At 47.0% G+C, this 16529-nt stretch overlaps 1 protein-coding gene across 4 annotated transcripts in view; it reads right to left on the reverse strand.

The window, feature by feature from the left end:
* The window catches only part of tmem94 (transmembrane protein 94), a 92334-nt gene that overhangs the window by 69472 nt on the left and 6333 nt on the right, over window positions 1-16529 (reverse strand). For 3 of the 4 annotated variants that reach the window (XM_079261228.1, XM_079261229.1, XM_079261226.1), the window contains exons 1-5: window positions 16043-16129; window positions 11891-12010; window positions 10257-10384; window positions 7564-7700; window positions 6977-7182 (exon numbers count right to left, since the gene is read on the reverse strand). In XM_079261228.1, coding sequence (XP_079117354.1) covers window positions 6977-7182; window positions 7564-7700; window positions 10257-10384; window positions 11891-12010; window positions 16043-16120 — 669 coding nt within the window. In that variant the 5' untranslated portion in view covers window positions 16121-16129. Of the gene's footprint in view, window positions 1-6976; window positions 7183-7563; window positions 7701-10256; window positions 10385-11890; window positions 12011-16042; window positions 16130-16529 lie in introns of those variants that run through there. The other variant, XM_079261227.1, reaches the window with a different exon arrangement.

Genomic DNA, 16529 nt, shown 5'->3' on the forward strand with positions numbered 1-16529 from the left:
GTCTGCTCTGACCTTTCTTGTAGATGTAGTCAGTGTTGCATTTCCAGTCCAGTTTGTTGTCCAGCTGAACTCCAAGATACTTGTATTCCTCCACCACCTCCACCTCCTCTCCCAGGATGGAAACAGTGCTTTGTTTATTCTTCTTCCTCCTGAAGTCAACAATCACCTCTTTTGTTTTGCTGCTATTTAATATGAGATGATTGTCACCGCACCATTTAACAAACTGACTGACCAGTTCTCTGTACTCTGCTTCTTGTCCATCCCTGATACACCCCACAACTGCAGAGTCATCAGAGTATTTCTGCAGATGACAGGACTCAGAGTTGGACTGGAAGTCTGAGGTGTACAGAGTGAAGAGGAATGGCCAGAGTACAGTTCCTTGTGGTGCACCAGTGCTGCTGACCTCCATCTCAGACACACAACCTTTCAGTCTCACAAACTGGGGTCTGTTTGTGAGGTAGTCATGGATCCAGGTGGTTGTGGAGGAATCCACCTGGAATTTATGGAGCTTCTCACATAACAAAGCAGGCTGAATGGTATTAAAAGCACTGAGAAATGAAAGAACATGACCCTCAGAGTGCTGCCTGAATGGTCCAGATGAGAGTGTGCTCTCTGGAGCAGGTATATGATGGCATCTTCAACCCCAAGTCCATTATGATATGCAAACTGGAATGGGTCCTGAAAGGTGTTTACTTGCTTGTTGAGGTGAGCCAGTAAGAGTCTCTCCAGGACTTTCATGATGTGAGATGTCAGGGCAACTGGTCTGTAGTCACTTGGTTCAGCTGGTTGTGTTTTTTTAGGCACTGGAACAAGGCAGGAGGTTTTCCACAGCACTGGGACTCTATTTTGTCTCAGACTGGTGTTGAAAAGGTGCTGGAGAATCGGACATAGTTGTTCTGAGCAGGTCTTGAGAACTCTGGGACTGACACCATTTGGACCTGCAGCCTTGTTCTGGTTCAGTTTCTCAAGTTGCTTCTTAACCTGATTGCAGGAGACAAACAAGGTGGAGGTCTCAGGATGTCCTGATGTGGAGGGAGATGAAGCTGTGTTCTGGTCCATGACTGAGCTGCAGGGTGACAGATTGGAGGCGTGACAGGAAAGCAGTGGGCTTATGGAGGGTGTGTGGTCTGTTGGGCTGGAGGTAGGGGGTGAACTGAACCTGTTGAAGAATATGTTCAGCTCATTAGCTCTGTCCAGACCTCCATCAGGCTGGTCCCCCTTTAACTTGAAGCCGGTGATCTTCTTCATTCCAGACCACACATCCCTCAGGTTATTCTGCTGGAGCTGACTTTCTAACTTCTTCCTGTAGTCCTCCTTTCACTTCTTAGTTTGTGTTTTAAGTTGTTTTTGTGTTGCCCTCAATAACTCCCTGTCTCCATCCCTGAAGGCTTTCTTTTTGATGTTCAGCAGCTTTTTCAGGTCACTGGTGATCCAGGGTTTGTTATTGGGGAAGCACCTCACTGTTCTTGTTGGGACGATGCTGTCCACACAGAAGTTTATGTAATCTGTCACACACTCAGTCATGGCGTTGATGTCGTCTCCATGAGGTTCACAGAGGACGTTCCAGTCTGTAGCCTCAAAGCCTCCTCTAAGAGCATCTTCAGCTTCAGCAGACCAGATTTTGATAGTCTTTGTGATGACTGGTTGCTGCTGAACGATGGGCTTGTAGGTGGAGGTGAGAAGAACCAGATTATGGTCAGATCTTCCTAAAGGAGGCAGGGCAGAACAACTGGATCCATCATTCATATTTGCATAAAATAAGTCCAAGATCTTATTTTCTCTGGTGGAGCAGCTGACAAACTGCTGGAATGTTGGTAGAGTTGCAGAGAGGGAGACGTTGTTGAAGTCTCCGGAGATCGCCATGAATGAGTTTGGATGCTGTGTTTGTAGCCGAGCAACGACGAAGCTGATGACGTCACAGGCTGTGTCTGGTGCGGTACCAGGTTTTATATAAACCGCTACCAGAATAACACAGGTAAACTCTGGGTAAATAATATGGACGGAAGCTCACAGCTAACAGTTCCATGTCCCTTGTGCATATCTTCTCCTTGACAGTAACATGTCCAGGATGACACCAACGCTGGTTAACCAGCACTGCAATTCCACCACCCTTTAGCTTTCCGCTGTGTTGTCTACTGCGGTCTGCACGGACCGTTTTAAAGCCCGGTACAGACACATTACAGTCAGGGATGTGTTCATGCAGCCATGTCTCGGTGAAGCACATAATACTGCACTCTCTGTATTCTTTCTGAGACCTTGTTAGCATCTCCAGCTCTTCCGTTTTGTTAGCTAGCGATCTCACATTATCCATGACGACGGTCAGGAGAAGTGGTTTAAATCTCCATCGCTTTCTCCGCTGTCTGAATCCCACTCTGCATCCTCTTCTCTTTCTTTTCAACTCCATCAGGATATGATGTGTTGTTTCGCCGATAATCCTGATTTGGGAGAGGTTAAGTCTTTCGTTGCCATGGAGACTCATCATAACAAGTCTTGAGAGTCAAAAATATGCAGAAAAATCTCCTTTGAAGCACACCCTCTGAACTGGCATGAATTCCTCAGAAAAAAAAAAGCCAATTTGAGCTAAAATCTCTGTGAGAAGAGTTTGTACTTTAAAAAAAAAAAATTAAGACAGCAAGTCAGAGCTACTACAATTTGCTGCCATCAGACAGCGCAATCTAGAATGGAATGAAATAAGATCAATACTCAGACCAGCCACATTTTTCCATCTTCTATTGTCCAGTTTTTGGTGAGTGTGTGTTATTTGTAGCCTCAGTTTGTTCACGCTTAACATGGCTGCTACATGTATTCAAAGTTTGTTTTGAGTGTCATATGTGCATATCTGTAGAAATAATGGAATAGTCTGGACAAAAATATTAAAGTAGAGAAAATCAAATTATCCTTTAAAAAAGATGTTCAAGTCTGTCAAATCTAAATTTGGTTTTCTGTTTTATTGTAATGGATTCACATAAAAGGTGTCTGTGAGAGAATATATTTGCTTGATGGTATTTTAACTTTGTATGTTTTGACATTTTTTGTTTTGGAATGTCCCGAAGATCCTAGCAGCTATGTTGTCTGGGGCTTTATGCCCCTGGTAGGGTCACCCATGGCAAACAGGTGTCTAGAGGAGGGACCAGACCAAGCACGGCTCATCGACCCCTATGATGAACACAAACCCGGGCAGAAATGTTTCCTTGCCTGGACGCGGGTTACCGGGACCCCCCTCTGGAGCAAGGCCTGGAGGTGGGGTACGAGAGCGAGCATCTGGTGGCCGGGCCTTTGCCCATGGGGCCTGGTCGGGCTCAGCCTGAAAAAGTTACATGGGCCCCACCTCCCGTGGGCTCACCATCTGCGGGAGGAGCCGTAGGGGTCGGGTGCAGTGTGAGCTGGGCGGCAGCAAGGGGCGGGGACCCTGGCGGTCCGATCCCCGGCTGCAGAAGCTGGCTCTAGGGACGTGGAACGTCACCTCTCTGGTGGGGAAGGAGCCTGAGCTTGTGCGCGAGGTTGAGCGGTTCCGACTAGATATAGTTGGACTCACCTCGACGCATGGCTTGGGCTCTGGAACCAGAACCCTCGAGAGGGGCTGGACTTTCTTCCACTCTGGAGTTGCTCATGGTGAGAGGCGCCGAGCAGGTGTGGGCATTCTCATCAGCCCCCAGCTTGGTGCCTGCACGTTGGGGTTTACCCCGGTGGATGAAAGGGTAGTTTCCCTCCGCCTTCGGGTGGGGGGACGGGTCCTGACTGTTGTCTGTGCTTATGCACCGAACAGCAGTTCAGAGTACCCACCCTTTCTGGAGTCCTTGGAGGGAGTGCTGGAGGGTGCTCCTTCTGGGGACTCCATTGTTCTACTGGGGGACTTCAATGCTCACGTGGGCAATGACAGTGAGACCTGGAGGGGAGTGATTGGGAGGCATGGTCCCCCCCCTCTGAACCCAAATGGTGTTTTGTTATTGGACTTCTGTGCTCGTCATGGATTGTCCATAACGAACACCATGTTCCAACATAAGAGTGTCCATATGTACACCTGGCATCAGGATTCCCTGGGCCGCAGTTCGATGATCGATTTTGTAGTCGTATCATCGGACCTGTGGCCACATGTCTTGGACACTCGGGTGAAGAGGGGGGCGGAGCTGTCAACTGATCACCACCTGGTGGTGAGTTGGCTCAGATGGTGGGGGAGGAAGCCGGTCAGAACGTGTTGTGAGGGTCTGCTGGGAACGTCTGGCTGAGTCCCCCGTCAGAGCGAGCTTCAACTCCCACCTTCAGCAGAGCTTCAACCATGTCCCGAGTGAGGCGGGGGACATTGAGTCCGAATGGGCTGTGGTCCGTGCCTCTATCGCTGAGGCGGCCAGCCGGAGCTGTGGCTGTAAGGTCGTTGGTGCCTGTCGTGGCGGTAATCCCAGGACTCGTTGGTAGACACCAGAAGTGAGGGATGCCGTCAAGCTGAAGAAGGAGTCCTATCGGGCCTTCTTGGCCTGTGGGACTCTGGAGGCAGCTGATGGGTACCGACAGGCTAAGCGGCATGCGGCTTCGGCTGTCGCCGAGGCAAAAACTCGGGCATGGGAGGAGGCCTTGGAGAAAGACTTCCGGACGGCTTCGAGGTGATTCTGGTCCACCATCCGGCGGCTCAGGAGGGGGAAGCAGTGCTCCATCAATACTGTGTACAGTGGAGATGGGGAGCTGCTGACCTCAACTCGGGACGTTGTGGGTCGGTGAAGGGAATACTTCGAAGACCTCCTCAATCCTACCAACACGTCTTCCGATGAGGAAGCAGAGCTGGGGGACTCAGGGGTGGACTCTCCTATCTCTGGGGCTGAAGTCGCTGAGGTGGTCAAAAAGCTCCTTGGCGGCAAGGCCCCGGGGGTGGATGAGATCCGCCCGGAGTTCCTTAAGGCTCTGGATGCTGTGGGGCTGTCCTGGCTGACACGCCTCTGCAGCATCGTGTGGACATTGGGAGCAGTACCGCTGGATTGGCAGACTGGGGTGGTGGTCCCCCTTTTTAAGAAGGGGGACCGGAGGGTGTGTTCCAATTACAGGGGAATCACACTCCTCAGCCTCCCTGGTAAGGTCTATTCAGGGGTCCTGGAGAGGAGGGTCTGCCGGATAGTCAAATCTCGGATTGAGGAGGGGCAGTGTGGTTTTCGTCCTGGTCGCGCAACAGTGGACCAGCTCTATACCCTCTTTGGGGTCCTGGAGGGGGCATGGGAGTTTGCCCAACCAGTCTACATGTGCTTTGTGGACCTGGAGAAGGCATTCGACTGTGTCCCCCAGGGGCTCCTGTGGGGGGTACTCCGGGAGTATGGGGTACCGGACCCCCTTGTACGAGCTGTCCAATCCCTGTAGGACAGGTGTCAGAGCTTGGTCTGCATTACCGGTAGTAAGTCGGATTCGTTTCCGGTGAGGGTTGAACTCCGCCAAGGCTGCCCTTTATCACCGATTCTGTTCATAACTTATATGGACAGAATTTCTAGGCGCAGCCGAGGTGTTGAGGGGATCCGGCTTGGTGGCCTCAGGATTGGGTCCCTGCTTTTTGCAGATGACGTGGTCCTGTTGGCTTCATCTGGTCGTGATCTCCAGCTCTCACTTGAGCGATTCGCGGCCGAGTGTGAAGCGGCCGGGATGAGAATCAGCACCTCCAAATCTGAGACCATGGTCCTCAGCCGAATAGGGTGGATTGCCCTCTCCGGGTCGGGAGTCAGGTCCTGCCTCAAGTGGAGGAGTTTAAATATCTCGGGGTCTTGTTCACGAGTGAGGGAAGGATGGAGCGCGAGATCGACAGACGGATCGGTGCGGCATCTGCAGTAATGCGGACTCTGCGCCGGTCTGTCGTGGTGAAGAAGGAGCTGTGCCAGAAGGTGAAGCTCTCGATTTACCAGTCGATCTACGTTCCTACCCTCACCTATGGTCATGAGCTGTGGGTCGTGACCGAAAGAACCAGATCTCATATACAGGCGGCTGAAATGAGTTTCCTCCGCAGGGTGGCCGGGCTCTCCCTTAGAGATAGGGTGATGAGCTCGGTCATCCGGGAGGAGATCAGAGTAGAGCCGCTGCTGGTCAGGATGCCTCCTGGACCTCCCTGGTGAGGTGTTCCAGGCACGTCCCTCTGGGAGGAGACCCCGGGGAAGACCCAGGACACGCTGGAGGGATTATATCTCTCAGCTGGCCTGGGAATGCCTCGGGATCCCCCCGCAGAGTTGGCAAATGTGGCTGGGGAGAGGGAAGTCTGGGCTTCCCTGCTTAGGCTGCTGCCCCCGCTACCCAACCCTGGACAAGCGGCAGGAAGATGAAGATGAAGATGAAGAAGGATTCACATAAAAGGTGTCTGTGAGAGAATATATTTGCTTGATGGTATTTTAACTTTGTATGTTTTGACATTTTTTGTTTTGGAATGTGTTTTAAATAAATTGTCATTTCAAAAATGGAAAATTTAAATAGGATTTAACTCCATTTTGCTCCTTGTCATTCTTACATTTGGATCATTTCACTGCTTTTTTGTGTCAAGAATAAATAATATAAAGTAACAACATATATTCATCAGCAGCAACATGAGGACAACCAGTAGGGGGCAGTGTAGATTAATCACAGGGTGGACAGCCGTGTAGAGGATGGAGACTGTGATCTTGGTTCAGGATTTTCAATATAATCTGATACCTCTTCTGGAATTTTTCTTTTGTTTTTTCTAAATAAGCCAATCGTGACCTCACAACTGACCTCAATCTCCATGTTTGTCATCTTGTTCCCATCCTACCCATTCAGCATTTCTATCTGCTCCGAGTTCTCTAATGCACCCTCTGGTGCAATCCTCTGGTAGCTAAAATCATATACAAGCAGGGATGAATTGGCTACAAGAACAAGAAGCTAAAAAGGAAAAACTCCCAGTCTCACTGAGCTTATGTTGGTGTTGTAATAAATTACTGTCTTTCTGTCCTAACAGCCCAAACTCACACGATTCCAACGCATGAATTCACATGATGGTCACCTTGATTCCTCTGAGTGAAGCAAACGCCTCCTGTCCAGGTCTCAGAGCAATGATGTCTCCCTCAACCAGCAGACTGACAGGCAAGTTAACCAGCTGGGAATCCCGGTAGGTCCAGTGAAGGGACCATGATGGGGATGAGGGGGTGTACAGGTCAGGGTACAGGGATGGAGCCCAGCGCACTTCCCCAACATATCCTGACAGGTAATCTGTGATGGAACATAGGACAGGACAGGGAACCAACATGAAAAAGGTCCAACATGTCAGGACATAGGTCACGTTTCACTGATAGGATTCATGATGAAAAAAAAAAAGACGGACAGCAGCAGGTCCATTTGAACTGAATTTGGGGATGCTCCAAGTGTAGAAAACCAACTGAATAGGACAACCCTGTAGCTTGACAAAAATTCATGACACTACAGCAGCAAAAATGCCCACAACTAAGAAATAAAAGCACAAACGTGTGATCAAAGCTTTTCTCTCCATGTTGGTAGGAGGATGTTGGAGAAGACCCAGCAAAAAGTAGATCTGCTTCCCATCTGTCCCAGCTGATGTGTAATAAGTGTGCCTTATTTGCAGCCATGACTCACCGCTGAGCTGTGTGATGATGCCTCTGAGGCGCTGGACCATCTCACTCCTCCTCAGTCTCTCCTGATGTCTCACCACCAGCAGGTTTAACAGGAGCAAGAACAGTAGAGCTGCAGCATTAACCAGCTCCACACCAGAACTGCAACGGAAAACAAGGATGAAACATGTCCAACTGGCGGACGACTCTGGGTACGCAATGCTGGACTACGTCCAACTGGTGCACGACTCTGGGTACGCGACGCTGGACTATGTCCAACTGGCACACTATTCTGGGTACGCGACGCAGGACTACGTCCAACTGGCGCACGACTCTGGTTACGCGACGCTGGACTACGTCCAACTGGCGCATAACTCTGGGATACGCGACGCTGGACTACGTCCAACTGGTGCACGACTCTGGGATACGCAACGCTGGACTATGTCCAACTGGCAAACGACTCTGGGATATGCAACGCTGGACTATGTCCAACTGGCAAACGACTCTGGGATATGCAACGCTGGACTATGTCCAACTGGCGCCTGATTCTGGGTATGCAACGCTGGACTACGTCCAACTGGCGAACGACTCTGGGATATGCGACGCTAGACTACGTCCAACTGGCGCAGGACTCTGGGATACGAGACGCTGGACTATGTCAACTGGCGCAGGACTCTGGAATACGCAACGCTGGACTACGTCCAACTGGCAGACAACTCTGGGACACGCAACGCTGTACTATGTCCAACTGGCGCCTGATTCTGGGTATGCAACGCTGGACTACGTCCAACTGGCAGACAACTCTGGGATACGCGACGCTGGACTTTGTCCAACTGGCGCCTGATTCTGGGTATGCAACGCTGGACTACGTCCAACTGGCGCCCGACTCTGGGTATGCAACACTGGACTATGGCCAACTGGCGCCCGATTCTGGGTATGCAACGCTGGACAACATCCAACTAGCTGACGACTCTGGGATAAGCGACGCTGGACTATGTCCAACTGGCGCATGACTCTGGGATACACGATGCTGGATGCCGTCCAACTGGCGCACGACTCATTGATAAGCGACGCTGGACTACGTCCAACTGGCGGACGACTCTGGGTATGCGACGCTGGACAACGTCCAACTGGCGCACGACTCTGGGATATGCGACGCTGGACTACGTCCAACTGGTGCACGACTCTGGGATACGCGACGCTGGACTACGTCCAACTGGCGCACGACTCTGGGATAAGTGACGCTGGACTACGTCCAACTGGCGCACGACTCTGGGATATGCAACGCTGTACTACGTCCAACTGGCGCTCGACTCTGCGATACGCGATGCTGGACTACATCCAACCATTGCATGACGCAGAATTACGTCCAACCTGTGCGTGACGCAGGAATACGTCCAACCGGGGCACAATGCTGGACTATGTTCAACTGGTGCACCACTTAGGGTATGCAAAATTGAACTGTGTACAATCTATGTGCGACGCTGGACTACGTCCAAATACTAAATGATCAAAAACTTAACAAGGTCCAATATTCTACATATTTTCCACTATGTCATCTGGGTGTCGAGGACCAACAGCCCTGTGTTTAACTTCAAATTCAGTCTTTATCCTTAACTTCACTCAATCAAACTGTGATTTAAGTGAGATCTACTGAGAATATTTAAATATTGATGAGCAGCCTCAAGGTAGAAGAACTGGCTCTTGGTAGTCCCTGCACAGTGATTTTCGAGGACTGGCTCAGCCAGGAGTCCATGGTAAGTTTCTAATGTTCGAGATCAAAGAGAGCATCCTAAAAAAAAATGGAAGAACAAGAGGTGAAAGTAGAGGAACAGAGTGATATTTGATCAAGATTAGGCAGTCAAAGTAACCACCAAACAGAAACATGCAGGCCTTACGAGAATCCTTAAAGGGAATGGGGTCCGGTTCCAGTTTCTGATTGGCACACGAAGGATTTACTGGCCTGAAGGAACTTAAGTTTACAGAACTTAAGTGCACAGGATGCAGCCAGTGCAATGAAGAAGCAAATGCCATTAAAGTTCTGAAAAGCACAGTTATGTAGACTCTTCAAAGTTGAATATGACAAAAATATGAACTTACTTTGTTCAGAAACCCAGGAAAGTTAGTTTTTAGGAAAGGGGGAGAAAAGGGGTCCGCTATATCACATATTGTGTGACAAGGGTTTTGACCGGAAGCCCTGGATGAATATTAGAATGCTGGACACTCATGAGAAGAGGATTTCCCCCAATTCACCAGCAGGAGACAGAAGGTTAGCTTTGAAACCCTTAAATACTTTGGAAGACCAATGTGTTGTGAGGGTCTGCTGGGAACATCTGGCAGAGTCCCCTGACAGAGGGAGCTTCAACTCCAATTCCACATCGAGAGGAGCCAGTTGAGGTGGCTCGGGCATCTGGTCAGGATGCCTCCTGGACCTCCCTGGTGAGGTGTTCCAGGCACGTCCCTCTGGGAGGAGACCCCAGGGAAGACCCAGGACACGCTGGAGGGATTATATCTCTCGGCTGGCCTGGGAACGCCTTGGGATCCCCCCGCAGAGTTGGCAAATGTGGCTGGGGAGAGGGAAGTCTGGGCTTCCCTGCTTAGGCTGCGACCCAACCCCGGACAAGCAGCAAAAAATGGAAGGATGGGCTGGAGCAACCGCAGAGTTATCTGGAAGATTTGTACTGCACACCATTTCATATCTAAGTTGAGGTGACCTACCTGCCCTTAGGCTGGCTACCATGGCAACAGAAGAATCCCACAATAACCAGTAGGGTGAGGGCACCTCCAGGCCAGTGGAGACAGGACTGTCGATTGCCATGGTAAAGGAAGTTATTCACCCACTGCTCCTGTTAAACCAGAAATAACAATAGAATCATGTGACCTCATTAAACAATCAGCTAATAACTGCAGAGCACAAGCAATAAATGACTTCCCACAGTGTGCCCATACAGCTGCACAAATGCAAAAAATGGTCAGATAAGGAAGTGGTTCCCAAACTTTCCATCCACAATAATGTCAGATAGCTCAGCCCGACTTCCAAGCGCATCTGAAACACTCACAATGAAACATATGGGAACAATACCATTAAGCAGCAGTAACATAAGTCCTTTGTGTATTGGCTGCTTAGGTATTAATAATAGTTAAACCCCTTCAGTGGCAGAGAGAACAATCAAATAACTCCTCTGCTTTAGTGTTTTAAAACAGGAAACTTTGAAAAGGAGTCTGGACCAGTCTGAGACTGGAAGAGGTGATGAGATCTAGAAAGTAATTTCCTGTTTTGCTGATGTTCATGTCTCCATGACAACCAGCGGTGTCCATCATCAGGTATGTCAGTAACATGTACAGCTGCCTCCTGAAGGCGCTAGATGTCCAGAATGTCTGCAGTGATGCTGCAGAGACCTTTACTGCATGATGAACAGGTAGTCATGGGACAGAGAGGTAAAGCTCTGTGTTTTAGGAACCGGTACGCCTGTTCCACGTCCTCGTCCAGCAGAGCGAGGTGTCTGAGTGAATCCTGCACCAACAGAGAGGACAGCAGGAGTAGCTGTGTCTTCTGGACAGATCCAGGTCTCAGTCAGGACCAGGACCTCATCATGAACTCTGTTTTATTTACTGCAGACTGGCCGTTCCAGAGACGGAAGGTTGCAGAGGATCCGGATAGCGTGCGGATAGCGTTGTCTGTGGGTGACACGCCTTGGTCTGTACCCATATCGGACGGGGATGGGTTGGCGGTACATGGTTTTATGAGCTTAGCTGGTCGTGCCTTCGCTTGGTGGATTCGCACAGGTAGACTCGCAGGTCTTTGCCCTTAGTGGTCTTAACCCGACGTGGGCTGACACAGTGGCTGACGCTACAACGTGCCTGGGCTGCTAAAGTACCTCAGGCTGACCCAGCTGAGTCCACTCAGCTTGATTTCTCAGCCGGCTGAAACCGCCTCTTTCTGCTTGTCCCGAGCAGTGAACGGGAGTGTGACCCGCATCACGGACTCAGCTGTTGTAGATCTTAGAGAAACGTGTTAACGACAGAGTCCGGCACCAGCAGTGCAAACAAAGACCCGAAACCAAGACAGAAACTCTGGCAGTATCTCTCCTAACTGACTGAACATCTACGCTTAAAATCATTTACAGAATTTAAACATTAATTTCAGACATAAAAGAACAGTTATAACTCATTTCCAATGAAAAATATAACAGAAGCATCATCTTGCTGATTTTCTCCACATTATTTGAAAAAAATTCTGTCAGTTTCCCAGCACTGCATGCAGACTATACTGCAGGATCATAGGCTGCTGCCCCCCCCCAGTTTGGGAACCACCTATTTAATGTACGAATTGAAGTATTTAGTTTGTATACTGGAAGCGATGCTCTTCTATGTGCAGTCCTCTGGTGCTGGTCCAGCAGACTGCTGAGCTGGTCCCGGAGCTTGGCCAAGGCCTGACTGGTTGAAAGGCCCCGGGACACACCGTTCTCCCCCTGCAACAACACAACACACCATCATTTCCCTCTCACACACAAGCCTTGCATTTCTTTACAACAGATGCAGTTGTAAAGTTTACACATATTCATATACATTTTACAACAAACACATTTATTTTCATGTTTAGATCATTTACATTTTAATGCCATCTTACAACCGTTTTTAAAAATAAAAAATTTACTGCCAGCACCCACAGTTGGCCACATTGCTGGAATACGGTCAAAAACGCTCAAAATGCTGAATGCTTTATGCTGGTCACTAAACGGCCACTTCTGTGTCCGACACCCAAAACGCTCCTGACGCGTTTGCGCTTGTCTGGTATGGCAAGCCATTAGTATGAATAATCAGACGTAAATTAACGCCTTATTCTAAACTGTAAAAAGCAGCATGTGCCGTTTTTTTTTGTGCTAACGCGCTGTGAATCTGAACGTGAAATTACGTGGGGTGGCGTTTCATGCATATTTTATCTTCAAGAGGCTTCTTCTGACTGCTCAGCCACTGGATGTTCAGGCTTTGTACCCAATCAGTGCTTCAGCAGTCATGATCAGAGGTCAATGATCATTGGTGAAAGAGAGAATGTTGCCTACATACATACACACACCTGCCATTCTGGTCCTGTCTTAATCAGAGTGTGTTGAACCTGTTGCTGGGCACTGAAATAAACCCAAGTCAATTAATCAAATATATAAGTGTTTTTCGAAATTAATCAGCTTATTTAGATTTCCCGTTTTAGCCAGGAGTGTGAAAAATGTCATTATGTCAACATGACAGATCTCTGGTTGATGCAACCACTGATGTGGGCTGCTGTGTTACTGTACAGATAAATAACATGAAGTCAGATACCTTGTATCATTGATCAGGCTTCCTGCTACTGTAGACTCGTGTTTTATATTTTCCAGCATCACTTACCATCTATTATGTTGGTCTCATTGTTTTTGTTAAGCTGCACATGCCAATAGAAATAGACAGCAAGATATTATTACTGTGCCTAGAAAATAAAATTTCTCTTTTCATTTACTTAGGTGCTGAGAAGGATAAAGCAGGTCCAAACTCCTCCGTGTCTGACCCAACATCCTGGCATGGAACCAGTCTGCTTCAATGCTTTTTCATTACAAAATGCAGGAAACATTTATAAGCAGGATTATGTACATTTACCTGTCGGAGGGAATGAGAGGCAAGTTTCTCTTCAATGCCCAAAAATTCAGAAATAAAGCTAATCAAATGGCAAATAACTGTAAAATAACTGATTATTTATGATCTTGCCATTTCATATTACATATAACAAATAGTAACTTTGCTGCAGTCACTGAGGACAATAGCAATAGAATTAAAGTAAATACACAACTTTACCATGTACACATTTATGCATCTGACTTCTGAATGTAAAATGTAAAGCTGAAGTAAAAACATACAGCTCTTTAAAAACACAATATCTTTATTAGTGTACAGAAATAAAATCAATGCTCATTTTCAATGTAATAAAATAAAAATGATCATTTTCACTCTTATTGATTTATTGATTCTGTTAACACAGTAGCTGAGTTTTCTGGGTTTTATGTGGACTCTCGTGGTTCTGGAGCCGATTGAGCAAGCCTCCACAGCACTGTCTTCATCATCATCATCTTCCTCCAGACTGACTGACTGAGATGTTACCTTCACTGCTGTCGTCTGGGTTCCTTTTCTGCACAGAACCAGATACTGACATCAGAACAAGCAATAAAAGTGCCTCTTAGCTTCCATTAAGAATGTATATGTGTTTGATTTATTATCATTTTCTGTATGTAAAATGAATCAAACAACAAACCTGTATTTCTGAAGAGAGGGTGGAAAGTCCTTGATGGCAGCTGTGTTCCAGTTGTTGCCTGCATTGTAGGGTCAGTCTGCTCCAACATCAACTTTTAGACATCAGTAGACCGCTGGTGCTGCGCATGGCGTGAGATGTGCTGGACTAAAATCTGCAAATACAAGTTATAAAAATATCAGATCATCACATAAATAGATTGTAGGTGTAAATAGCTGCAGTTTAAGAGTAATCAAATATTGTAATACAAATAGATCAAATCAAACTTTATAAAGCATTTTCATGCCAAAGGCAACACAAAGTGCTTTGCATACTTTCATTTTTAGAAAAAGCTGATCAAATAAAACAGGTTTCCACACTGAAATATTAACATAGAATATTAAAAACACACTTATTTTATTTCACACAGTTATACACAGACACAATTTTCCCTAACCTCTGTGTCTTCACTGCATGTAGATAAAATAAAACATGTCTTTTAGATCCATCATACCAGGAGTCAGACCTCCACATCCACAGAGGCTGCAGCTGCAGATATTAATCCTGCACAGCTCCCGTTTTACAAACATGACGTGAAGATGTCAGAAATAAAAAGTTTGCATTCTGGTTCGGTGAATAAATACGATGATGGAAATAAAATATCCTTCCTGCCGATATCCAACAGGTGCCAACATCAGACTACATGATGGTCACCTTGTTAAATTATCATTATGATTATTACAACTGCATGTCATGTTGGGGCAAGCTACATCCATCATGAGTACTTACTGTGTGGTAGCAGGCGTGGAAAATAATAAATAGAGAGGTCATTTACAAACATTTATGTGGCAGAGCATCGGATGGATATAAGAAAATAAAACCTGTGGCTCATTTGTACGCTGCAGGACGTTAAACCTTCTGGCTTGTCTTATTAGCATTAGCATTAGCATTATCTGCATCAGATTAAGTCACGTCTCAGTCACGACAAAGCAGAACATTATAGACGAAGTGACACTTACGATGCTGAGCCGCTTACAGCTGCAATTGCTCCTCTTTCCAACCGGGTTGATGCCGTCTTCACCTGGTATTTTCCCAAATGTTAGCAACATGTTTGGCACAAACAGGCCGCAGCCGGCAGAGATGCAGGTGCATTATCAGCAAAAAAATAATGTAATCCATCTGTCCCTGGTAGTTTGGTCCGCTGATGAAGGGAGAGAAAAAAAACCTGCCGATGTTGGTTTTGCTAACAGACAACCGACATGATCGCTGCTCGCACGTCTTCACACAGCTTGTTGCTAATAGCAACTGAGGCAGGTCCAGCAGGTGTATTTAGGCTGGAAAAGGGGCAGGTTAATGCAAATAGCTCCCCGGAGAGAAAATTTAAAAAAAAAAAAAAAATGCGTTTGCAAGACTTTGGTGTTGCGGATAGTTTTGCTGCAAACAAAGCGTCCAAACGTAAAAACCCGGCCGTCTTCAACAGAAAGGCTGTTACCACTTCTGCCCAACACTAATACGCAGGTTTTAACTCCAAAAAGTGCAATTTCCGGGCGATGACGCTCAAAACGCGACGCAGGAAAGCTCGACGCCCCCTTGTCGCACCTCCACATAGACTTTACATGGAAACCTGCCGCTCTTGACACTCTTGACGCTCAAAACGCGTTTGGTCTGAACACACCGTAACAACATGAATTTATTTCACATTAAAACAGTGGCTTTTAAACAATGTCTTTCGGACTCCTTAAATCTTAGAAAAACAAATGACATGAAGCTTTGTCTTGATCAACAAAGCCGCCTGCTTTAGGACGGGGAGGGGCTCCCGCTGCTCGTTCCTGACAGCAAAGCTTGTTGCATCCTCCACAAGAAGCCAGAACTTACCATAGTTACAGTAATGCAGCCACGTTCACTTAATTTACTTAGTGTACTTCTTCACAAAGGCTCAAGTTTTTTTTAGTTTTGTATTTTTTACTCGACAGAGTCGAGAGTTTGAGAGGAACAGAGCTGCACGAGTTAGTAGAGCTTTAAAATAATGCATTTATTCCACCTTATTAATGTCTTTTTGTCCATTTCTATTTTTCCTCCTATAGGTTGTGATGTATTTGTGGTGTTCTGACTTTCAGTCAGAACTGCAAAGTGTTTTTCCTTCTGTGTATTGTGGAAAATATTATCAAGTATCAAGCACCATCCTTAATATTGCTATCAAGTTTAACATTTTAATAGTGTGACAAGTGCACCCAGTTATGTTACTGACCTGTTGCCAGGTAAACCAGTAAGTTGGCAAATACACCTCCGGTCGTTTCTGATTTGTACCAACAGCCTTCTGTTGCATTTGTTCCAGCTGTTTCCAGACATATTGCTGCATCAGATTCCACCCAGTTTGCTGTTTTGCTGCCCTGACAGTGGCATGTGGAGTGAAAAAACACAATGTACATGTGATCGCTGTGTTTGGACTGAAGCTGATAAAATCATAAACAAGTTTACCCATTTATATCTATGTTTTTTATGTTTTCTGACAGCTTTATGACTAAACACCTGCGTAATTTGTTCCCAAGACCAAATGGGAAGAAATGAACTGTTCATTAAAACGACATTAAATTTAAAAAAATTGTTGTCAATTATCACGATCCTCTTTAGGAGCACATCTCACCGCTTTGTACCACAACTTCATCAAATATCACATCTTCCACTGATACTGAAGCCCTGCTCTGACTGAGCTCTATTTTTACTGTCTGTGGGAA

This window comes from Telmatherina bonti (genome assembly GCF_933228915.1).
Source record: "Telmatherina bonti genome assembly, chromosome: 21".
Lineage (NCBI taxonomy): Eukaryota > Metazoa > Chordata > Actinopteri > Atheriniformes > Telmatherinidae > Telmatherina > Telmatherina bonti.